Source organism: Ananas comosus, linkage group 7 (assembly GCF_001540865.1).
Source record: "Ananas comosus cultivar F153 linkage group 7, ASM154086v1, whole genome shotgun sequence".
NCBI lineage: Eukaryota > Viridiplantae > Streptophyta > Magnoliopsida > Poales > Bromeliaceae > Ananas > Ananas comosus.
In genome coordinates, this window is record NC_033627.1 from 3295265 (window position 1) to 3319541 (window position 24277).

General features: G+C 34.7%; 2 protein-coding genes across 4 annotated transcripts; both read left to right on the plus strand.

Moving 5' to 3' along the window:
- LOC109712943 (probable ureidoglycolate hydrolase) lies at nt 5635-12347 on the plus strand. The gene is made up of 12 exons (XM_020236768.1): nt 5635-5967; nt 6336-6421; nt 6754-6828; nt 7394-7522; nt 8207-8293; nt 8418-8620; nt 8697-8799; nt 9239-9330; nt 9604-9666; nt 10638-10878; nt 11743-11783; nt 12053-12347. The coding sequence occupies exons 1-12, from the start codon at nt 5737-5739 to the stop codon at nt 12148-12150; spliced, it is 1449 nt and encodes a 482-aa protein (XP_020092357.1). The 5' UTR covers nt 5635-5736; the 3' UTR covers nt 12151-12347.
- Nucleotides 19771-23988, plus strand: LOC109712337 (protein WVD2-like 3). Of its 3 annotated transcripts, none has more exons than XM_020235855.1 (7): nt 19771-19965; nt 20690-21117; nt 21477-21565; nt 21655-21748; nt 21840-21911; nt 22439-22546; nt 23567-23988. In XM_020235855.1, the coding sequence occupies exons 2-7, from the start codon at nt 20785-20787 to the stop codon at nt 23825-23827; spliced, it is 957 nt and encodes a 318-aa protein (XP_020091444.1). In that variant the 5' UTR covers nt 19771-19965; nt 20690-20784; the 3' UTR covers nt 23828-23988. The 3 variants fall into 3 exon arrangements, with proteins under 3 accessions (XP_020091444.1, XP_020091445.1, XP_020091443.1); XM_020235856.1 differs by having other exon boundaries at nt 20800-21117; XM_020235854.1 differs by lacking the exon at nt 19771-19965 and having other exon boundaries at nt 20520-21117.

A 24277-nucleotide genomic window follows, 5' to 3' on the forward strand; every position in this document is an offset into this window, starting at 1 on the left:
GAGGAGGAATTAACTCCGGAAAAAATGCATCGAGACCCCTCACCTATAGCTTTTCTAAACTAGACCCCTCCACTGCAGTTCTTTTTTCTAATGGACCCTGTGAATAATTCTGATGAATTAAATTGGGATTTTTGTTAAATCCATCCAAACTTTTACTACATTTAATATTTTCAACAATTATCTCAGTAATTTAGTAAATAAGTTTTAAAATATTTAATGACTAATCGCTACTAAAGATATAAAATGTATCACTAATTATTTAATAAATAAAATCAAAATAATTAATAATTAATGGCCAATATATATCTGTTAAATTCAACATAAAAAGCTAGAAAACAAAAAATCCATACATATAGAAAGAAACTAAAGATGAGGGGGAAATTTCTGGAGAGCTATTGTTGAGGGGTCTCAATGCATTTTCACCTTAAGGCGGAATAAGCGTACGAATATAACGTTGCGGATAATGGTTATTCAGGGAATACGGCTAGGGGAGGGGGTGACGTGGCGCGAGGCGATTGGGGGACGGGCTTGGAAGTTACCGCGGGCATGGTGTGGGCGGTAAGTGTACCGGGTGGTGATCGTAGCGACCGCACCGAGCGGGTACGCGGATTCGCATATTCAGGTCTGACGTGGCAGGGGTTGAATTGAATTTGCTTCGGTTGGTGCGTCAAAACTCTACCGTCTCTCGTGTTTCATTAATTAATGGAGATTTTTCCTTAATAAAATTAGAGTGAACTTCAAATACACCCCTGTCGTTTCACATTCTTTTACCTTAGTCCATATATTTAAAGTGTATCAATTTAATTATTCTGTGGTTTCATTTTTCTCTTTTCGTCAGTCCCTCCGTTAATTTTTCGTTGATGCATATACAAAAAACTTCAAATACCCGACCTACGGCTTACTGAATATTCACTTTAGTATTCTTTAGTTTTAACTTTGTCACTGATTTAATGAAAAAATTTAGTAGAGTAAGATACGAAAGTGATATATTTTAAACCGCAGAGTACTGAAGTGAGAAAGTGCGAAATCACATGAATAGTATTTGAAGTTTTCGTATAAAATTATAATATTTTTAGAGGTAAATAAGATTTGTTTATTTTTTAAATATTCAAATTGAGATCCACGTTGTTAACAAAATTTTAAAATTTATAACACTAGTTATCTAAAGACTAAATAATCTCAAAAATTATTTTACATTAGCTGCTATAAATATTGAGGACACTTGAATACTAAGCATGTATAGTAGTGAAAAGTCAAAGAAAATTTTAATTTTTTATATCTATAAGTAGTAAATCAAATCAAATTTAACATGATACATAATAAAAATTCTATGCAAGTAAATTAGATCATTTATTTCTTTAAAATATGCTTGCAGTAATAATTTTTGCATATATATATTTCTGAACTACACGTGTTTGCACGTATATTTCTTATTAAAAGTAATAATTTGCACCAGTAAATTTAAAAATGATCTTGAGAATAGTTTGTACTTACATGTGCAGGCTGAAAATTTAATTCATACCAGCATTTACATTATTACATATGCACGAATATTGGCAAATATATATTGAACTATATTATATCTATACACCTATAAGTATGGTATAAACTTTACACTTTATCCATTTTAAGGTCAATATTCTTCTATTAGTGGCTTATTTATAAACCATTTGATAAATAATTTTTAAAAATAATAACGAAAAAAACTTCAGGGAAATTTTTTTTTGTTGAAATATAGGTTTTTATTTCAAAATTAGTTTATTTGATGCAAGTTTTTTAGTACGTAATGTACATACAATATTCGCAATATTTTTTATTATAATATTTTTAACTGTACACATCCAAACAAATTATGTTTCTGTGTTGTATGTTACAAGTGCACGATGCATGATGTATAATATTTATTTTCATATCTTACCGGATGACTTAAAGAAATACCTTGTGCCGTGTAATGGCATTTTCTAACTTTTGAGTCACCTAAAATATTATTTTTATATATTATTAATATATGAATAAATATGTGTAATATTCTCATACTAGATAGATAAAATAATTAAAGACATGCACATTAAGCTGAATAATATTTGAAGATCATTTACTTCCTGACTACTTTTAGTGCAGAGACTATTTTAACTTTTCAAATTTTAAATTTTATAATTTTTTGACATCATCTCTATAGTGACTAAATATTCACAAATTTATTTTATATTAGTCGTAAAAAGAAGTCAATTTTAAAATTGCTTAATCAAGTAGGCAAATAAAATTAAAAAATATTTCATGAACATAAAATAAATGAGATTAAAATGGATAAACTTCAAATACTCCTTGTAGTTTCACACTTTCTCACTTTAATATCCTATGGTTTAAAATATATCAAGTTAGCCCCTATAGTTTTGCACTTTCTCACTTTGGTACCCTATAGTTTAAAGTGTATCAAATTAGTATCTTATGGTTTATTTTTTTCTTTATTATCCATTTCATTATTTTTTTCGTTAAATCAGTGACAAAGTTGAAATTAAAGAGTACTAAAATGAATATTTGATAAACCTGGGTAGGATATCTAAAGTTTTTTTGTATATAATTTAACGAAATATTAACAGAGCAAAAAAAATCAGTGACAAAATTAAAACTAAAGGGTACTAAAATAAATATTTGATAAACTTAGATAGGGTATCTGAAGTTTTTTGTATATAATTTAACGAAATATTAACAGAGAAGCCGACAAAAAAAAAAACCACAGGTACTAAATTGATATACTTTAAATCATAAGATACTAAAATAAAAAAATACGAAACTATAGGGGTGGTATTTGAAGTTTTTTCGATTAAAAAAATCACAAAAGATAAGCCAAGAATAGCATAGATCAAGTTAAACAATATCAATAGTACGTTGATTTGATGACTCTGTCAACAAAAACAAGGCACAATTTAATATTTACTTTTAAAAGTATTCTATCGACCGTCCAATATATTTACTGTGACCTCAACATTACATAAAAGTAACTTTCCAAGAGGCCTGTGGAAAGTCCTAGAAGGAAATACACATATCTGGAAGCAGCTTTTCGACGGCACAAAAAGTTAAAAAACCAGCGAGCTAACAACTGCCAAACTGGGAACAAACGCGCAGACAGAGACATTGGCATTACCGAACAACATGCCGTGAAAATTACAACTATAGCAAGTAGGGATCTCAATGGATTGGATATGAATATTCAAAATTTTATCCGAATTCAAATGAAACAGATATATTTGATGGATATGAATATGGATATGGATATCAAAAATAAAATCTGACGGATATGGATTGGATTCAGATATGGATTTTGATTATACCTGACCCGAATCCGAACCCGACCTGAACCCGAATTTATTTTGTATTATATATATATATATATATATATATATATATATATATAATGTTNATTTTGTAAGATTTTTATTTTCAGCCGTTGATTTTGAGCCCCTTCGTTCACTAGGCAAATGATATCGAAAAATCATAAAATTTATTTTCTAGGTACTTCAAATACTCTAGATCAAGTCTAACGGAGCTGATCGACGATTCGAAAGTCCGAACATCGAAAACAAAGTGGAAGCATGGAAGGCTCCGTGCTTCCGATAACATAGTAGCCTCCCTCTCTCTCTCTCTCTCTCTCTCTCTCTCTCTCTCTCTCTATATATATATATATATATAAATTTGATGTTATATTTGAATTTGTATTTCAAAAATTTAGATTTAATATAATATATTTTGAAATATTGAAAAAAAAATAATTGTTTCGGGTTCAAATTTTCGGGTTCGTATTTGGGTTCGGATTTTTAAAAATCCACCCCGAATTCGACCCGTTGACATCTCTAATAGCAAGCAAGTTGCAACGCCTTGCTTTTCAAAAGAGTTACTCATTTTAAAAATAGGAAAACTTTAAATACCATCTCTATAGTTTTACGTACACTGTTTTACTTTTAGTATTCTGCGGTTTAAAGTGTATCAATTTACTAATTTAGTGTCTTATGGTTTCATTTTTATCTTTCTATTATAGATTTTACTAATTTTTTTTGTTAAATCAGTGACAAATTAAAACTAAAGGGTATTAAAGTGAATATTCGATAAACCTAGATGGAGTATCTGAAGTTTTTTATACATAATTTAATGAAATATTAACGGAGAAGCTGACGAAAAAGCAAAATGAAACTATATGATACTAACTTGATACACTTTAAACCACATGGTACTAAAGTGAAAAAGTGCGAAACCACTGGAGTGGTATATGAAGTTTACCCTTTAAAAATGTTTAGTCCTAATATATTTAATTTTGTAAATTTTAGACTTAACTATCATCCAAAAAAATAATCCGAGCTAAAAATTTTAGTTTTGTTATATCTTATATATAAAGACCATATCTAATCCCAAGAGAGGCACATTCTAGGTTAAAGATTTAGTCTTATTATATCTTATATATATAAAATTATTTTAAATCTTATGAATGTCACATTTCTATATATTCCTTTCAAATTTTGACATTATCATCAGACTCGAGTACACTCACAAATATTAGAAAATGTGAGACTTGACTCTTAATCTTAACAGACTTTATGGAGAGCCGGACTCCAACCACAATAGTCTCCGGCCAGAGTTCCACGTTCTCCATACTATATAATCTTAATATGGCCGAGATTTATTTTATTCTTTCAGTTGATGATTAGTTTTAATAATCTTCCTTCTCAAGAGGGCTAGACATTCTAAAATTACTTTAACTCTAGTACGCTTAATCCTTTTAATCACTTGAGCCTCATCACCACCCACAATAATCCAACCAGATTATAAAATTTAGTTTTTTTATAATTACATATAAAATTATTTAACATTTTAAACATGTCACAGAAGCAGAAAAAGCAAAACTGCATCCTCTTTCTAGTGACAAATATCTGCTGCATTTTCACATTTTCCTTCCAATATATAATATATTACTTTCCACAAAACATCCTTTTTCATGAGTTAGTCGTCTCTCTCTCTCTCTCTCTCTCTCACTTGGATGCATTCTGTCGAAGGCAAACAAGAGAGTCGGGAGTGAGTGGTTCTGCTGCTGCTGCTGCTGCTGCTAGCGAAGTTAATGAGCATCAGCAGCTGCAGTATCGGTTTCGGATGCTGCTTCGGCTTCATTATTATTTAGTTATAGAAGATGTGCATTCTACCATCTCACTCAAAAGGCTAAAATATAGTGAAATTCTATCTTGAGGGAGATTTTCTAGAAACCGAACAAGACCGTAAAATATGTAAGTTTTACGTATAAATTAGATATGTGTTTTGTGCCGCTTTAAGCTAATGTTGTAACTCCAGTAATGATCAGGGAAAAAAAAGTAGGTTCTATACTGCCTCTGTTATCTATAGAATGCATCAAAACGTTAGAAAAACATAACAAAGTAAAATATTCAAAATAGGAAAAATTGGTTTATTATCCGGCGAACTAAATTGTATCGGTGAATTCAATTACAGTAATCTCAAAATTTCAAACTAAAAATAATAATATATTAAAATTTAAAAATTAAAATATCACCCACCACATCCCCCCCCCAAAAAAAAAAAAAAAAAAAAAAAAAAACTTAGTACAAATGGTGAATAGTTGTGGATGGTGTGCGTAACTGATCGCCACTTCTACGCTCCACTTTCAGTGTCGTCCTCCTCACTAGGGTAAAACCACCGCCACTGAAGCATCTCCTCTCCAACACCAAATCCCTAAAAATGGCTTCAAAATTCGCCCAATCTCTCTCCCTCTCCCTCTCCTCCTTCCTCCTCCTCCTCCTCCTCCTCCTCCTCCTCCTCTTCTTCTCGCAAACCCTAGCCACGCACCATGAGGACCCGATTAGGAAGACCATGGAGGAGTTCTCCGGGTACCCGACCGATCCCCACCACTCGTTCGCGCCGCTCTCTCCATCGTCCTTATCCGTGGACGAGGAGAGATTACAGGGGCAGGTGAGAAAGGGTGATGGAGGAGAAGGGATTCGATTTTTTTGTTAATAATGTAATGAGACCCCCTCCTCACGTATACGGCGTTTTGAAATGACTTTCTTTGATTGATTCCAGCTAGTTAAGTAAAAAAATTTGTTAGATTCAATTTCCACTCAAATTTGACGGTATCGGCAATGAATTTGATAAAAATCCCAAATTAATCGAATAAAAATTATTCAATTTTAAACAATCGAAAGTGAAGTTGAGGGGTCTGTTATATTGTGGCCTGTAGTTGAGGGCGTGTCCATAAAATTATTCCAATCATATTTTATTTATTGATATCTCTGGGATTTATGCTTTTATTTATTTATTTTTGATTTGAGAGTGTTCAGATAGATGAATTGGCAAGCTTTTCTGATTCACCTGCGCCATCGGTGACTCGAATTTTGTACAGCGAGAAGGATGTGTTAGCTCGAAGGTATCTCTGGATACAAAATCTATTTAATTCAATGTAGGAGCATATGTAACATGGCAAAAATTTAAAATTTTGCTCTTTTTTATGTTCATTGTGTGTGTGTGTGTGTGTGTGTGTATGTGTATCCCATTAATTGGCGAGTTTTTTAATTATTCAGCTTGTCATTTGTATCTAAGTACATAAAATTGTTTCTTCATCTCTTCAACTAGTATAATAGTTGCATTATATTACTGTCCTGCCCATTAGGATGAGAAAAATTAGTCAGTGTCTTACTTCATTTCAATCATTTGTCACTCATACCTTATCAGAGTATGTTAAACATTTCTTTTTTGCAGCTTTGTGAAAGGACTAATGGAGCAGGTTGGACTCGCTGTTCGTGAGGATGCTGTCGGTAACATATTTGGTCGATGGTAATTTGAAAATGGTTAAAATTTTATAGTTATCATGTTGATCTATATCGTTAGTGCTTGCTTTAACATCAAAACTGCTAGCTCTGATGGACGTCTTCTTTCTATGAGCTTCAGGCCTTTTACCTTTTTGACAAACTTGCATATTAAATTTTCTCTCTTGCTAAGATTTCTGTTACTGGAAGCTTCTGTTTTGGGGGTATAGCATTTGACATAGAGAAACTCGAAATCATCGTTTTTCTTAGCCGATGAATATAAAGTGATGAGAGCTTCTTACAAACTGATTTGCTAAACTCTAGTATTTCAAATTGTTGTAATGAGAGTATCAAAACATTCATCTAAAAGCCTTTAATATACAACAAGTTAGACAATATCAATAGTTGATTTGTTGATGACCTGTCGATAGAAACAAGGCACAATTAAATATTTACTTTTAAAAATATTCTATCTTCCGTCTAATATATTTACTGTGACCTCAACATTACATAAAAGTAACTTTCCAATAGTTGCTAAACTCTAGTATTTCAAATTGTTGATACTCTTAGATAATTTTGTACATTTTCTTCAGGGATGGTTCTGAGAAGGGGTTAGCCGCAGTTGCCACTGGTTCTCACATAGATGCCATTCCATATTCGGGAAAATATGATGGGGTTGTCGGTGTTTTGGGTGCTTTGGAAGCAATTAATGTACTAAAGAGGTTTGCTACTGCCTAATTATTTATTACCATTGATTGCAAAAGCAAACCTTGAGCTTGAAGGGTGTTATATCTCATCATTACAAACATTTGGATTCTTTTGCTGATCATCTGCTTTGCCTGATTACAAATTATCCAAACATAGAAAACTGGGACGGTCTATGAAGATTCGTATATAAAGATGTGAAGATTAACCATGTATTCTATCTAAAACCACCGTGTATTAATCCTAGAATATTGTGTTTCTTGGTAAGCCCTTAATGTATAATTGTGGAGGTTCATTTATATCACAGAGATGAAACATACAAATTTCAAGGTCACCAATTTCACTATAAAAAGAAGAAACACAGACTCAACTTCACTTATAGCATACACTGGAACCATTTGCCTTCTATTCGATTAATTTGTGTCATTTATCATGCAAATCATATAGAGGTGAAAGCACTTAAGCTCTGTCAAGTTTGAGAGCTCGTTTCATGCATTTCTTTGATTATTGTACATTGCAGAACTGTGCTTAGGGAGCACTTCCATGGTTAAGAACTTAATCTCTATTAAGATGGAAAGTTTATGTTGCGTAGTCTCTATTAAGATAGAAAGTTTATGTTGCTTAGTCTCTATTAAGATGGAAAGTTTATGTTCCTTTTGTATTAATTGCCTTATACGTTGTGCTTAAGGAGCATTTCACAGGTCTGGTTTTCAGCCAAGAAGACCCCTGGAGGTAATTATGTTCACATCAGAGGAGCCTACACGCTTTGGCATCAGCTGTTTGGGAAGGTTGAACTTTCGTCTTGGATTCAGAAGCTGTCTTTTATTCAGGATATTCTATATATTAATGAGTTAACGTGTAGAAACATAAACTGATTTGTCTCACATTCTTTTTTTAAAATACTATGCTCAGCCGCTTAATGGCAGGGAGTGAAGCACTAGCTAATTCCTTGAAAGAAATAGTTGATGGTCAAAATATTTCCTTCTTTGATGCTGCCAAATTCGCTGGTTATGATATTCGCGCTGAAGACTTGCGAAATGTGTTTCTGAAGAAAGGAAGTTATTTTGCTTTTCTAGAACTGCACATAGAGCAGGGTCCCATTCTTGAAGAAGAAGGTTAGGTTCATTACTAATCAAATTTATACGGTTGGTAACTTTGACATCTACTCATTGGTGTATATTTTGCGCTTAGGTATTCCCATTGGTATTGTTACTGCCATTGCTGCTCCTGCAAGTATAAAAGTAGAATTCGAAGGCAACGGAGGTCATGCTGGAGCAGTCCTAATGCCAGCAAGGTTTGCATATTCTCTTCCATCTAGTCATTTTGTTGTTAATTCTAAGATAGAATTAAGTGGAAAGCTACTCAGATTTTTAGGGGTTAGTTACGTGATAGTAGTAGTTTGTAGGGGAATCCTCACCGTGTATGCAAACAATTGCTGGTTTTCTGAAGTGGTCACATTAACATGCCCAAGCCTGGTTGATTAATGAATAATTAAGCGTGAATGCCGGCTTTCTATTATATTTGCTTCATTACTACACAATTTTCTCTAGCTATTCTTGTATGATATTTTCTGCAATAGACTCTTCTTCTTGGTGGATGCTAACTTTTTTGTGGAAGTCTTTTCGTAATTATAATAGTAAGAAATTGGCTCAGGATTTTTTAAAAATAACAAAATCTCCTGCTATGGTTGCTATTGCCTTATAAAACAATCTCTTAATGGGATTTTTTTACAGAAATGATGCAGGATTGGCGGCAGCAGAGTTGGCATTAGCTGTTGAGAAATATGTTCTAGAATCTGGATCAATAGACACTGTTGGAACTGTTGGTATGTCCATTTTGCATTAGCTTTTGAATATTTTCTCTTCATGCTTTATCACTGTTGCATAATTACCATTTATCTCAATATATAACTACACGTTTTTCTTTTACATTATTCTGGTTTAGTAAAATAGTAGATTTACACAGATTATCCTTTTTATCTCCAAATTTACTAACAGAATTCATATGCTTTTCTGGTTCCCTACTCAAGCATTTTGCAGGGAAAATATAAAGGATTTTCCATGAAAAAGATTTGCTAACTTATTTCTGCCTCTTCAAGGTATTTTGGAGCTGCATCCAGGAGCAATCAATAGCATTCCAAGCAAATCTCGCTTAGAAATTGGTATATTCAACTTCCTTCAATGAAAAATTTTATTAACAGCTAGAACCAGGTTACTTAACCTCATCTTTTTTGTTGTGAATAATGCTACAATTGCGTTAGATCTTGTGCCTTTAGTGATGCGGATTCACAAATCCTGCATCATTTTGCTTTTTCATCACTCCCATTTTTTTTGCTTCAATTCTCTTTTTTTTAAAATTTATTGTCTTTTACTCTCTCATGATGATATCATACGTTAATCTTTTTTACTGTCTTCCCTTTTATCCCAGTTAAGAAACATTGCTAGTGGAAATTGGCTATAAATAGGGTTTAACATCATATGTTATTTTAACAACCAGGGATATTTTGGTTATAATTTACAGAAAGCAAGTTAGGTCTGATTTGATTTAGGTGTAGACCTGTATTTGTACTCGGGACAGATAAATTTGAGGGAAAAAAAGAAAAAGGGAACAGTGAGGAACCTGCAGATGAAAAATGTAGTTCTGGACAACTTAGAATTTCTAATCGATAGCAAAATAAAGCAGTGAAAAAAGGGAGGGAGTGGGGTCAAGATAGTGAAGACAGAGGAAAATTGCATGCAAGCCCTATATAGAATCTTCAAGTTCCAAATACAAAAAATTGACATGAAAGAGTCTCTAAAGCAATATATACAGTGTTCTAGTGTCCAACCTTCAGTAGTAACCTTTTCTGTTGTTGCAAAAGAATTGTGCTACAGAAAAATAACATGCCTGAAAAATTTGATATATACACCCATATAACTCTTCAGATCAGTATGAGAAACTTTGCAAGTAACATCTTGGTCAGGAAAGAAAACTACAAAATTCTACGTGATCATTTCCATCACTTACTATTGCAATTTTCCATTCAATGCATGCCCCCTAGGTTGCATTTTAATGCTATAAAAATAAATGAAGGTAACTATGCTATTGTCTTTTAGCTAATATGAGCAAGGAACTACCTGATCTTATGGACAGATACACGAGACATCGATGAGAAGAGAAGGAATGTTGTTATTGAAAAAATTCATCAGGCTGCAGTTAATATATCTCTTTGTCGAGGAGTTAAGCTGTCGGAGTTCAAGATCATCAATCAAGATCCACCCGCGCTGTCTGAGAAGTCAATCATTAATGCAATGGAGGTTGCTGCACAACAGTTAAACCTTACTCACAAGTTAATGATTAGTAGAGCTTACCATGATTCACTCTTCATGGCGAGGTAAAGTGTAGAAAGCTCACATTTCTAAATCTTTTTTTATGCCCCTGGAACTTAACATAGCTTGATTAGCTTGAGCTTAATCGCCATTATCATTAAAATGCATTAAATTTTTTATGCCCCTGGAACTTAACATAGCTTGATTAGCTTGAGCTTAATCTCCATTATCATTAAAATGCATTAAACAACCTTGAACTAAAGTACCCATAAAGACAAATCAATTCGTTGTCGTCTCACTGACTCATTGACCTCTGTGTTGCATCATTTCTAATGTGTTACTGACCGTTCATCTGAAAAATATCTGCAAGTGTAATATAAATATTAGTTGAAAATTTGGAGGTTTATAGTAGTAGCAGTTCTGGCACTCCCAGGAGAAGACTAACTGAATCCGCGCTTGCATTAGTCTCTAGCATTCAACTCAAATAAACTGTAATGCCACCAAAAACAGGGGCTAGCTATATAAATCTTTGAACAATCCAAATAAGAATTTTCCTGCTTTGTACAGGTTTCAATCTTCTTATTTCTAATATTGCTACCTGGTCTATCATATTTAATTGCCGTTTTCTGCCATATTATTTACCTCTTCAAATACCAGCTGGCCTCGCCAACACATTGGTTCTTTTATAGGGGACTGCCTGTTAATTCTTTCTGTTTTCTTTATTTTTGCAGCTAATTGTAACTTGCTGATATTATATTCATGTTCAATTTGTTATTGTTCTATTCTATTAAGCCATTAGTAAAATCTATGCTGAATCTGTAGTCCTTCAAGGAATGTATTTAATCATCATAATCTGCTATTTTTCTTCTTGTGTTCATTCTCGACATGTAACCCAAGAGTTAACCGAGCAACCTTATCTATTTTTGCAGGATATCACCGATGGGGATGATCTTCATTCCCTGTTACAAAGGTAATGCACTCTATATCAATCTCCATCAATTATTTAGCTATCACGAAGTTTCTTTGGAAACAAATGGACACAATTTTCTTAATTAATGCACGCCTAGTCAGATACATCAGATCTTGCTACTAACCTGATGAAGTACCTTAGTTAAGATAGGAACTTAGTGGAAAAGCTTTCGAAAAATTCTCAGGAACTAATATTGCTAAGTTCTAGCATTGTTTTCAAAAAATTTTGTTTTTGTCCACAACGCTCATATTAGCTACTGGGGCTTGCAGGCTACAGTCATAAGCCTGAAGAGTATGCTTCCATAGAAGACATTGCAAATGGGGTCAAGGTGTTAGCTCTAACACTAGCTAAACTATCACTTGAGTGAGTGATGCATCAATGAAATGCTTAAGAACTGTAACCAGATCGCACATGTTTATTGTTGTGGAGCATGAAGAACTGTAAACTATACATCAGAGGAGCTCTAAAATTGCACTGAACTGCCAAAACGGAATTGAATTCATGTATTGAGGATGACCGCATGTCCGAATAATGAGAAATCAATGTGCTATTTTCTGTGAATTAGTAACTTGTGCAGAACCAGTACATCTAATTACTGTAAAAACAAGGAATTGCTCCCCTTGACGGAAAAGAAAAAAGAAAGAAAGAATTGCAGTATGACTATGTTAAAATCTACACGCAGCGGCCTGTGGTATTTACATCAATAGTACTGATTTGCAGTGGGTTTGTAGCATTGTTCTTTTGCATCTCTGTCGACGATTTCATCATTTCCCTTGATTTTTGTCGATTGAAGAGGTGTCGCATTGCTTCTCGATATCGGAGGATGATGTCCCTGGGCTTTCAACGTCCCTCTTACTTTCGTCGATTGCGGAGGCGTTGCACTGCTTCTTGTTATTGGAGGATGATGCCCCTGGGCTTTCAACATCCCCCTTACTTTTGTCGATTGAATGGGTGTCGCTCTGTTTCTCAGTATCAGAGGATGATGCTCCGGGGCTTTCAACACCTGCCTTACTTTTGTCGACTAAAGGGGCCTTGCACTGCTTCTCAGTATCGGAAGATGATGCCCCCGGACTCTCAACAGTCCCTGCGCTTTTGTCGGCTAAAGGGACCCCACACTGTTTTTCGGTATTAGAGGATGATGGCCCAGGTCTTTCGACATCCCCTTTATCTGTGACGATCAAAGGCGTGTCGTACTGCTTCTTGCTACCGGAGGATGACGCCCCTGGGCTATCAGCCCTGATCAAGCGCTTCCATAAGTTATATGCCACCCTTTTTTGCAGTTCCTTTACTGCGCTGCTGCCCAGTTCATGTCCCTTGCTTCCCTGCCACAGCATATGTGGGGGCGGTCCGCCATCTTGGTCAAAGTCCACTCCAAAACTCGTTAAAATCTCCATCTCTATCTCGATCTGCTATCACCAAAGTACGCGCAACACAATGAATTTGAAGTACAGTTGTTGTTTTTTTTTTAATTTTCTTTTAAACCTTCTTATCTTTAGTTGGGGAGTCATCCAATTCATGGTAGAATTTGGTCTTGTATTAGATAAAGTTGTCCAAAGAGGCATATTTTTAGTGCATCAAGTATAAGACATGAAGTGTGTGAAAGACTTATGTGGCAGCTTTGATCTTGCAATGAGATACATTAGTGAAAAATCTGAAAGAAAAGGGAGAAAGAAAGAGCTGATCTTCGGTTGCGCGAACACCTTTGCAGTCTGATAGTTTCTGTAGTCTGTCGAGGTCTGTATTGCTGCTCGAATGTCGTCCCCCAGAGTGAAAACAAATGAAAAACCACGCAATGCGAAGTTAGTGACAGAGTCGGTTTATTTGATGATTTGCTTCTCCAAACAAGAGATCAAAATGGCACTTACACTTCTTCAGTACCTCACCGGTGTCGCTCAGCACCTGCGCTAGGCTGATGGCTCGAAAGACACCTGGACGAACGAAGAACAGAAGAAAAGAAGAAAGAAGAAAAGGAAAGGAAAAAAAAGAGGTATGAGGATTGAGGAACATGATTCCATCATTTTGTTATCTCACTGTAAATGGTATCTCATAGTACAACTGAGTTGGTAACCCAAACTAAGGGCATTGTAATTAAGTAGAAAAAACAAACACATAACGTAAACAAATTAACATGCCAAAGGAACTGAAATAACTATTCCCTGCAATATGAAACAACTACAAACTAATTAACTATACATGATAAATTTTACATGTGAATGTTCACTAACAAATTTATATGTGGGGTGGGAGAGAGAGACACCTTCGTTGACTCCTCTAAGAACTACAGTATCTTTTGCACTCAGGATATCCTGCAATCAATAACAGTAGAAGAAACAATAGAACACATGACATTCTTTTACATATCACAAATGCTAGAAACTAAAACTAAAACTAAAACTAGAGTTTTAAAGTGAAAGATGAAGAACATGGAGTAGAGAAAGAAGGAAAGATGCATGCTACTAATACATGCTGAGAGAGAGAGAGAGAGAGAGAGAGAGAGAGAGAGAGAGAGAGAGAGAGAAGTGGGGGATTGTAATTGTTACCACAGCATCTAAGACATCTTCCGTAAAATCTCCGTCGTTGCGAGAGAAGTTCAGAACAATGTAAGGATCCTCTGGATCAGGATGTTGACGCCGAATCCTCTCCATGTAAATTCTGATTTTCTGTAAATTAAACTAGTAACATGAATGGTTAGAAGGTGTGCATCAAAACTAATTAAAAAAGAATTAAGAACACATTCATGATCCTTAGAAGGCTTTCACAGAGGACCTGCGAATGTTGATTGATATCCAGAGATCTTGATGAAGTACTCCAAGCGTCGACGACTGCGCCCGAAGCCAAAGAAATAAATTGGTCTAAATTAGTTACTCTTTCCAAGAGATAGGCATTATATGTATATATCTTTAATAAGAGAGAAACTTCTAAGTATGTATAGTACTAAGCAGCTTACATTGTTTTGTTGCCTTCTTTGTGCTTTCCACGAGCTGTGCAACACAAATGGCCATAGGAACAGCTGCAAAAAGAAACAAAGTAAAAAACAAACACAAGGGAATACTCAAGAAGCAAATACTTATGAGTGGCGATATTAATTATTCTGATCAAAAGTTATAATTTACTGTTGAATTAAGCAGACATTTTATTTTATTTTTTAAAAAATTGTGATCATTAATTTGCAACATGATATGACTTGGCAAATATTTAAGAATATGATCTCATTACTGTAAAGCCTAAGATTGCATGCATATATCATGATCTATGCTTTGATGGTTTGATGAACTCAAAACGAGAAAGATTAATCTGCTGCGCCACTGCATGCAAGAAACAAATGCACGAGTCACAAGGATTCCTTGCTTAAAAGTTCTTATGATTCTTCTAATTCTTTACCAAATCAAGAGCCATAAAAAGTGAACACCCACAGAGAGAGAGAGAGAGAGAGAGAGAGAGATAGGAATACCATCGTCGCTTCCGGTGATCTTAACGCTATCGTGACTGCGCAATGCTATCTGCAATGAGCAACAGTTAATTAATACATATCGAAGATTAGTATTTTAAACTTTAATTACTGGAACTATTAGTCAGTGTATTGCTAAGAGAGAGAGAGAGAGAGAGAGAGAGAGAGAGAGNTTGATGATTTGCTTCTCCAAACAAGAGATCAAAATGGCACTTACACTTCTTCAGTACCTCACCGGTGTCGCTCAGCACCTGCGCTAGGCTGATGGCTCGAAAAACACCTGGACGAACGAAGAACAGAAGAAAAGAAGAAAGAAGAAAAGGAAAGGAAAGGCAAAAAAAGAGGCATGAGGATTGAGGATCATGATTCCATCATTTTGTTATCTCACTGTAAATGGTATCTCATAGTACAACTGAGTTGGTAACCCAAACTAAGGGCATTGTAATTAAGTAGAAAAAACAAACACATAACGTAAACAAATTAACATGCCAAAGGAACAGAAATAACTATTCCCTGCAATATGAAACAACTACAAACTAAACTATACATGATAAATTTTACATGTGAATGTTCACTAACAAATTTATATGTGAGGTGGGAGAGAGAGACACCTTCGTTGACTCCTCTAAGAACTACAGTATCTTTTGCACTCAGGATATCCTGCAATCAATAACAGTAGAAGAAACAATAGAACACATGACATTCTTTTACATATCACAAATGCTAGAAACTAAAACTAAAACTAAAACTAGAGTTTTAAAGTGAAAGATGAAGAACATGGAGTAGAGAAAGAAGGAAAGATGCATGCTACTAATACATGCTGAGAGAGAGAGAGAGAGAGAGAGAGAGAGAGAGAGAGAGAGAGAGAGAGAGAGAGAAGTGGGGGATTGTAATTGTTACCACAGCATCTAAGACATCTTCCGTAAAATCTCCGTCGTTGCGAGAGAAGTTCAGAACAATGTAAGGATCCTCTGGATCAGGATGTTGACGCCGAATCCTCTCCATGTAAATTCTGATTTTCTGTAAATTAAGCTAGTAACATGAATGGTTAGAAGGTGTGCATCAAAACTAATTAAAAAAGAATTAAGAACACATTCATGATCCTTAGAAGGCTTTCACAGAGGACCTACGAATGTTGATTGATATCCAGAGATCTTGATGAAGTACTCCAAGCGTTGACGACTGCGCCCGAAGCCAAAGAAATAAATTGGTCTAAATTAGTTACTCTTTCTAAGAGATAGGCATTATATGTATGTATCTTTAATAAGAGAGAAACTTCTAAGTATGTATAGTATTAAGCAGCTTACATTGTTTTCTTGCCTTCTTTGTGCTTTCCACGAGCTGTGCAACACAAATGGCCATAGGAACAGCTGCAAAAAGAAACAAAGTAAAAAACAAACACAAGGGAATACTCAAGAAGCAAATACTTAATGAGTAGTGACATTAATTATTCTGATCAAAAGTTATAATTTACTGTTGAAGCAGATATTTTATTTTATTTTAAAAAATTGTGATCATTAATTTGCAACATGATATGACTTGGCAAGTATTTAAAAATATGATCTCATAACTGTAAAGCCTAAGATTACATGCCTATATCATGATCTATGCTTTGATGGTCTGATGAACTCAAAACAAGAAAGATTAATCTGCTGCGCCACTGCATGCAAGAAGCTCACAAGGATTTCTTGCTTAAAAATTCTTATGATTCTTCTAATTCTTTACCAAATCAAGAGCCATAAAAAGTGAACACCCACACACACGCACACAGAGAGAGAGAGAGAGAGAGAGATAGACCATCGTCGCTTCCGGTGATCTTAACGCTATCATGACTGCGCAATGCTCGCTGCAATGACCGACAGTTAATTAATACATATCGAAGATTAGTATTTTAAAGTTTATTGCTGGAACTATTGGTCAGTGTATTGCTAAGAGAGAGAGAGAGAGAGAGAGAGAGCTTCAAGATCCTTAAGAAATACGAACAAGAACATAGTTGTATACTCAAAAAGAGAAAAGAAAAAGAAACAAAGAAACAACAGAAAAATGTTGAAGGCAACTAAAAAGGATACATATGATGATAGAAATTAAAATGTGATCATATATGTAGCTTCTTGATGATATATACCAGGACTTCAATTGTGTACTCATTGATGCTCCTGAGCGGTTGCGCGATCACGATCGTGTCAGGGCCTTGTGCCCCCTCCATCCTCTCTTCCTCCTCTTCTCTCTCTCTTTCTCTCTCTCTCTCTCTCTCTCTCTCTCTGAGCTGGAAGTAATCTTGGGAAAGAAGAAGAAGAAGAAGAAGAAGAAGAAGAAAAAGAAGAAGAAGAAGAAGAAGAAGAAGAAGAGAGGAAACTGAGAGATGAGAACAATAATGAGGGAAATAGTGTTATTATTATAGAGATATATATATATATATATATATATATATATATATATATATATATATATATATATATCAGGTATACATTTCTATAGAGAAAGCCACTTATTTTTATTTTTTATTTTTATTAGAGAGCCATATATTAACTATTAAGCCACTGCATGTGTTCATTTTGGCTTTTATTCGTACGTAGTTCATGAAGGAGTTTGGCGCGCGCGCGCGTTTTGGCGGTTTTTTCAGTTGTGAAAGCAGTTATATCTTATCTTGGGGGCGTAAAATGTCTGGTCAGTCCCTCTGCTATCCCAATATTGCGAATCTGTCCCTGTAGTGCATTTTTTATTTAAACGCCTTTGCACTAAATATTCAGAAAATATTGACCTTTGTTTAAACTGAAAAAAATTAGGCATTTTTTACAATGGATCATAAAGCGGTCTTTTTATAAAAAAAATGATTTTTTTTTTACGGCTTGGGAATAAAATTCGACGTATGTGAAAATTTAGGGACTAATTAGTTAAGTGAAAAGTATTAAAAAAATAAAAAAAGAGCTACTATTAAGCAATATTAGTACAGGGACTATCCCAAAATTTTTACTCTTTACTAAGAAAAGTGATTTGACCCAATTCGTCAGTTATTTTAGTTATTCTCTTATTATAGCAGGATCAACGACCGAAAATAGATTCGGATTGGAGGAGATCCCATCCCGATCTGTCCTAAATAGGACGAATAAGACGAAAAGTAGGAGTTGAAATTAAGAATATGTTCTTATCCGTAAAGAAATAGAGCAGGAGGTAGATCAATGTCGAGTGACTAATTAAGAAAATGTGGGCCATTGGATTCTAGTGTGGCTTGACTAGATTAGCTCAGCTCAAAATTAGATAAATCAAACTTGAACATAATGATGACTCAATACGTTTGCAAACTAAGTCTGAAAAAGTTGCTTGTCTCAATAGCTTGCTCTACTCAATTTTACTATAGTGTGTTTGTTTCCCAAAAAAAAAATCCATAATAATTGGCTTAAAAGACTAATAAGTTGACTCGGGTTGAGTTCAATAAATTAAGTTGAACTGCGGTCCACAATAGATCTAACGACGAGAGATTCAGACACTAATAGACTAATGTCCAGATGGATTGAGTTAAATTAAAATTCGTGGGTACTTTGCTTGACCTTTAAAAGCATATTTTGTTTCAAGTATTTGAAAAATGGAATTGAAATTGGAATAAGTCTTAGTGCTTGAATTGAGAAATTGACATTCCAATTTCCATTACAGGGATCGCCACGGTGGGAATCAACTTTGGTTCCGAAATGCTTGAGAAAAGATTTTCTTTTTCACTAATAATTATTTGAATTCAAATGTAAATCATATAAATTTATTAGATTAAATCATAATTTCAAATTTTAATTTGAAATATAAATTTAAAATTCAAATTTTAATTTATAGTTTTAAAATTAAGTTTTGACTTTGACCTTGAATTTGAATTACAAATTTTTAAGTTCAAATTGTTAGTTGAAATTTAGATTCAAATTTTGATTGAAAATTTGAATAACAAATTTAAATTATAATATAATGTAATTCTTTTGAATATTAATTTGGACATGATTCTAATTCCGATTTTTCTTATGAACCAAACAAATTATTATTTTTATCATTCTATTTTCGATTTCGACCTATTTTCATTTCTATTTCAATTTTAATTACTTTTCTAAACTAAATGTATCTTTAGATGTGATGGACACGCCTTTTCGATAAATATGTACTTATGAAATAGTTGATTAGCGTTTACGATCCATATCAATTATCGTAGAAAATTTTTATACCGCACGCGAGTTATTATTTTGAGTTTGTGCACAATTTCAAATTATAAAGTGCACGGATGACGTGGTGCACCACGTGCAGGAAAAAATTTCAGGTGTTTACAGGGGCGTTTTTGAAGTTAATCCGTTACGGCACGATTAAACACGATGAGGTGTCGTGAGTTAAGGTAGTTATGAACCGGGTCTAGTGCACTCGGCGTAACAATCCAACGGATATTCGAGGTATCTCGTCACCGCTCTTGCCCTGCCACGTCAGATTCCGTTCCTATCCTTCGTAATCCACGTAAGCGGTAACCTCACCGGCCGCAAAAATAAAAAAAATGAGTCGGCGAACTCCCGGTGCGCGCGACCGCACGTTTGCGCTCGTGCGGGGAGAGGGGCCGCGACGAGAGAGGCGACGAGAGCGGGAGAGGGCGAATTATAAATAGCTAACCCTAAACAAAGGAAATAAGAAAAAAAAAAAAGGGGAAAAATCGTTGGGATTATTACGAGGGGTTCGACGTGTATCTCTCCCTCGGATCGTGGGTTTGAAGGGGAGGTAAGAGATTTTGAGGCAATTTTCGCAGTTATTTCCAGGGATTTGATTCGTGGTTTCGTTCGTTTTCGGTGAATTTGATGAGAATTTGAGGAGAATTTAGTTTTTTCAGCCTTTTTTTAACTTCTTGGTGATTACTGGTTTAATTTTGGAACATAATTAGTAATATATTAATTAATGCGGTTGGAACATGCGTTTGTGAATTTGAGGATTATATTCAGAGTGCTAAATTAATTTAAATCGATTAAACGAAGGTGGAGTGTTGTGAAAAATGAACCTTTTTTTTTTTTGAAAATGAATTAATGGAGGAAACCGATCAGTTAGTTGTAATTGTCATTTGATTTATCCTGTTTGCGTATTCTTGTTGCATTTTGTGCCGTGTTTCCTTCTACTTTAATAAAGTTGCTTGTGACAGCGACGTTCTCGTACCATTTCAAAACCCTCTATATGGGAAAATTTTTTGGTTTTGATAGAATTTTCTTAGTTGTTGAGTGTTGCATTTGCCTTAAAGGGGCCAACATGTTCAAAGAAAAAAAAATAAAAAAGAAAAAAAAACTGAAATCTTGATAGTTGTTAACAAGTCAACATTAGGGATTTTTTTATGTAAGATGTTTGGGTAGTAATTTTCTTATTGTGGCTTGAGCTTGTTGCAATAGAAGCAGGGTTTCTAAATGTTAGCATGTAAACCGTTAGTAATAGCTGTTTTATAACTCGCTCGTGGATATAGGGTACACATAATCTACTCCTTTTGACTCTGGAAAAGAATATTGCATACATTCCGTGCGCATATTTGTAGTCAAGGTTGTAAAATTTTGAAGTATCATGATGTTCGATCAGATGGGGAAGGATGTTAAAGAAATGTCTAGAGGTGAAGAGTCGGATTGTGTAGCTATACGTGCACCTGGTGACGACATTGATCGAACCAACGAAGCTATGGATGACAGCCGAGATGAAATTTCTCATAGTGGGCAAGAGGTACCGCGCATTAGAAGATCATTACGCTCTAACTACACTGTTCCTCAGCCATTTTCTCTCGCGACTGAAAAGAGGGCTTTGGTCGGACATCGGGCTTTTGTCGCCGATGCTGCTGCTAATGGGGAAAAGCTTGCAAATTCAAACAGCTCGCAATTGGCAGGCCCGATGAAGAAGACTCAGGTGATTAGTAACGCCTTCCCATAATATATGATGCTGCTCATATGATATATTGGGAAGTAAATTTATCATATTGGGAAGTAAATTTTTTTTAAAAAAATTTCATGCTGTATATATCTACCAGTCATTGATGATTTGATCGATCATCTTACATAATGAAAAAGTCCCTCTTCCTTTATGAATATATTTTTCTGTCTTCACTTTAGTGATATTTCCTTGGGATGTCAAATTGTTCGTTTCCGTTCAAATATATTTTCATTGAGAATGATTGCCCTTCTAGATTTGGTCGAGTTATCTATTTTTGGAGATACCACTTAGAAGAGGAATAGTACAGTTACTGATGATTTTCCAATGTACTGCAGAGTAACTCACCCGTTGCAAATAGGAAGCCCTTGCAACCTGATAATAAAATGCACCAAGATGAAGAGGATTCTTGCTCCATTGCTTCATCGTATGCTTGTTTCTAACCCATAGATAGTTTTCTTTACCAATCACTTTTAGAGGACGAGTGTTTTACTTTTCTTCTTGAACTGTACATAGGAACACTACTTCGATAAGAGCTAGTAAAACTAGGCCAATCATACCAATGGCGCCAGTTTTTAGATGCAGTGAACGTGCTGAGAAGAGGAAAGAGGTATACCTTTTATGAATTTATTGAAGCAGGAGTTGCGGTACCTGTTCATTCACAAGGAAAGTTGATTTGCTCTTATTTCTCTTGTTTGTAGTTTTATTCCAAGTTAGAAGAGAAGCAGCAAGCTTTGGAGGCAGAGAGAACTCAATCAGAATCTAAGACGAGGGTACGTTCATTTTGCCCTTGAATGTAAATACTTGTGATACGTGAATGCCCTCATCTTTTTTATGTTTATATATTGAAGGTCAGCTTAACCTGTTGTTTTACTTTGGTCATTTAAGGATTGTTCTAGTGCAGGCTAGGCAGTTTAAGAGCCTTGGTTGCTTGCAATCTGAGTCTACTGTTTGTGATTGAGCTTTGGTTCTATGCAGAGCCTTGGTTATCCTGTCAATTTTGATTTTGTTTGATCTGGAAAACAACCAACTGAATAAACCAACCGGACTGCAACATCAAATGTATTAAAGCAAATTATCTTATTGGGTTTGGTTCAGTTTGAGTTTTGATTAGAGCTAAAAAGTGAGCACCCTTAGTTTTGTAGTTATTAGTTGGAGGGTCTTTCTATTTTGACCACCAGGCAACTCTCCGACCTTTCCAACTCATCTTCAGGAGGGAGTGGTGTTAATAGTGTTTAAGTTATTCAAATTAAAAGTGTTTAGGTTGATGTCCGGTGACACATTCATTTTTTTATTCCAGGAAGAGGAAGAGGCAGCTATAAAACAACTGAGAAAGAGCTTGAACTTCAAGGCAACACCAATGCCAAGCTTTTATCATGAGGAACCTCCGAAGGTTGAACTTAAGAAGGTAAGTTACTGAACATTATCCTTAATTCAATCTAGTCAGGTTTTTACTTATTTGGTTTTCAAGATGCAAATTTTGGTCGGAGTAAGAACTCCAGTCCAACCTGTACTGTAGACTTTGATCTATGTCGATCCAATAACGGTTTTGGTGGAAGAATTTTCCATTTCAACATTTGCTTTTGCCCAGTCATGAAGTTCAGCAGTTGGTTATCATTTTGTATCCCTATCACTATTAAACAATCATAATTTGTATTCAGGAATAATAATAATTAATCAGGGACATTTATGCAAATGCTTAGTCACAGTCCGTTAGACTCTGATTTCTTTCGATATTCTGTTATACTATGTGATCTGTGTGTGTGTTCGTTAGGAAGAAGGCAACGAGGAATTTAAAATTTCTCATCTTTACCTCTTTTTACCTGGAGATATTATGGAAGTATCTAAATATTTTGCATCTGCATATCCGTGTGGTTCACTTAGGATGAACCGAAAGAGCACATGATATAAGACAGACTAGATATATTAACATCTTCTTCTGCTAAAGTACTATTTTTTGATAGAAGTATACTGATCTTTCCTGGATGATTACATATTTTGAAACAGGCTGCTTAAACTTTAGAAATATTGATTAACTACCTAATTTACAGTATATCTGATTTAACTACCTCCCAATCAGAACTTAATGATACTGATAACTTTTTAGTACTATAATCAATTTATATACAGCCTAACTAACTGATGTTTCTGTTATTTGACGGGATATTCCATATAACCTAATTGACAAAGACCATTAGGTTCTAAGAGGACTAGATGGAATATTCCGAAATCAGAAGTACTGAAAGCTTTCTGGTAAAATCATAATACTCGTAGTTCAAGTTTCCAACTCAAAATGTGCTATTGCTTCGGTAAGATCTTCTATATGTTCTGCCATTTCTTTTTCTGAAAAATCTTTACAACACAAGGAACTCTGGAACAAGATGATTGCTTTAGTTGTCTTACTCGCATCTTTCATTGTGAAAAACAGACTCCTACTACTCGAGCCAAATCGCCCAAGTTAGGCCGGAGGAAGAGCTGTGATGGTGTGGCCAATCTGTCAGGAGATAATGCTTTTGGCTCATGCGGTCAGTTGGAACGTCACAGCACGGGGAGCTGCAAAGAAGCGTACAAGTTACGGACTCATTCCGAGACTCAGAAAGAAGGGACCAAAACAGGTAGGGAGAATTCGAAGCTCCTTGCAAATGAGGCAGCGGGATCGACGGCTACAGATATTATTGTTCAGCATTGAATTCTTAATTGTTCTCTTTTTCCCCTAAAAAGAAAAAAAAAAAAAGAACTCTTGCATGAAATTTATTTGTTGTGTAATATTTTGTGGCGAGCCTTGTGGGAAACTGTGATTTGTAACCTTATGACTTGAAATGTTAATAGAATTGTGCTTTTATATGTAAAGCCTAGTGTAGCAACTAAATCTGGCCATTAGAATCTCATTATTTTCTTTCTTTGTTCTTATATGACATCATTTGTATCTAACATCCAGTATGTAGGCAACAAAAATTATTCTTTCTTACTGTTGACATGCCAATCACAACTACTTTATCCAAGTGATTTTTCGAGTATGGATAATAAGCTCATTTTCCTATGATACCTGATACCATGTTAACACTTTACAATAGCCTCATGTACTGTACTCAACTTACTAAAACTTCATATATTTTAAAATTACGATTTTATAATTTAA

Bases quoted from the DNA above. Each gene is read 5' to 3' on its own strand.
- LOC109712943 (XM_020236768.1), top strand. From the start codon at position 5,737: ATGGCTTCAAAATTCGCCCAATCTCTCTCCCTCTCCCTCTCCTCCTTC. The intron at 9,331-9,603 runs GTATGTCCATTT...TGCCTCTTCAAG, and splicing joins AGACACTGTTGGAACTGTTG to GTATTTTGGAGCTGCATCCA. The intron at 9,667-10,637 runs GTATATTCAACT...TCTTATGGACAG, and splicing joins CAAATCTCGCTTAGAAATTG to ATACACGAGACATCGATGAG.
- LOC109712337 (XM_020235855.1), top strand. From the start codon at position 20,785: ATGATGTTCGATCAGATGGGGAAGGATGTTAAAGAAATGTCTAGAGGT. The intron at 21,566-21,654 runs GTATGCTTGTTT...AACTGTACATAG, and splicing joins TCTTGCTCCATTGCTTCATC to GAACACTACTTCGATAAGAG. The intron at 21,912-22,438 runs GTACGTTCATTT...TTTTTATTCCAG, and splicing joins AATCAGAATCTAAGACGAGG to GAAGAGGAAGAGGCAGCTAT.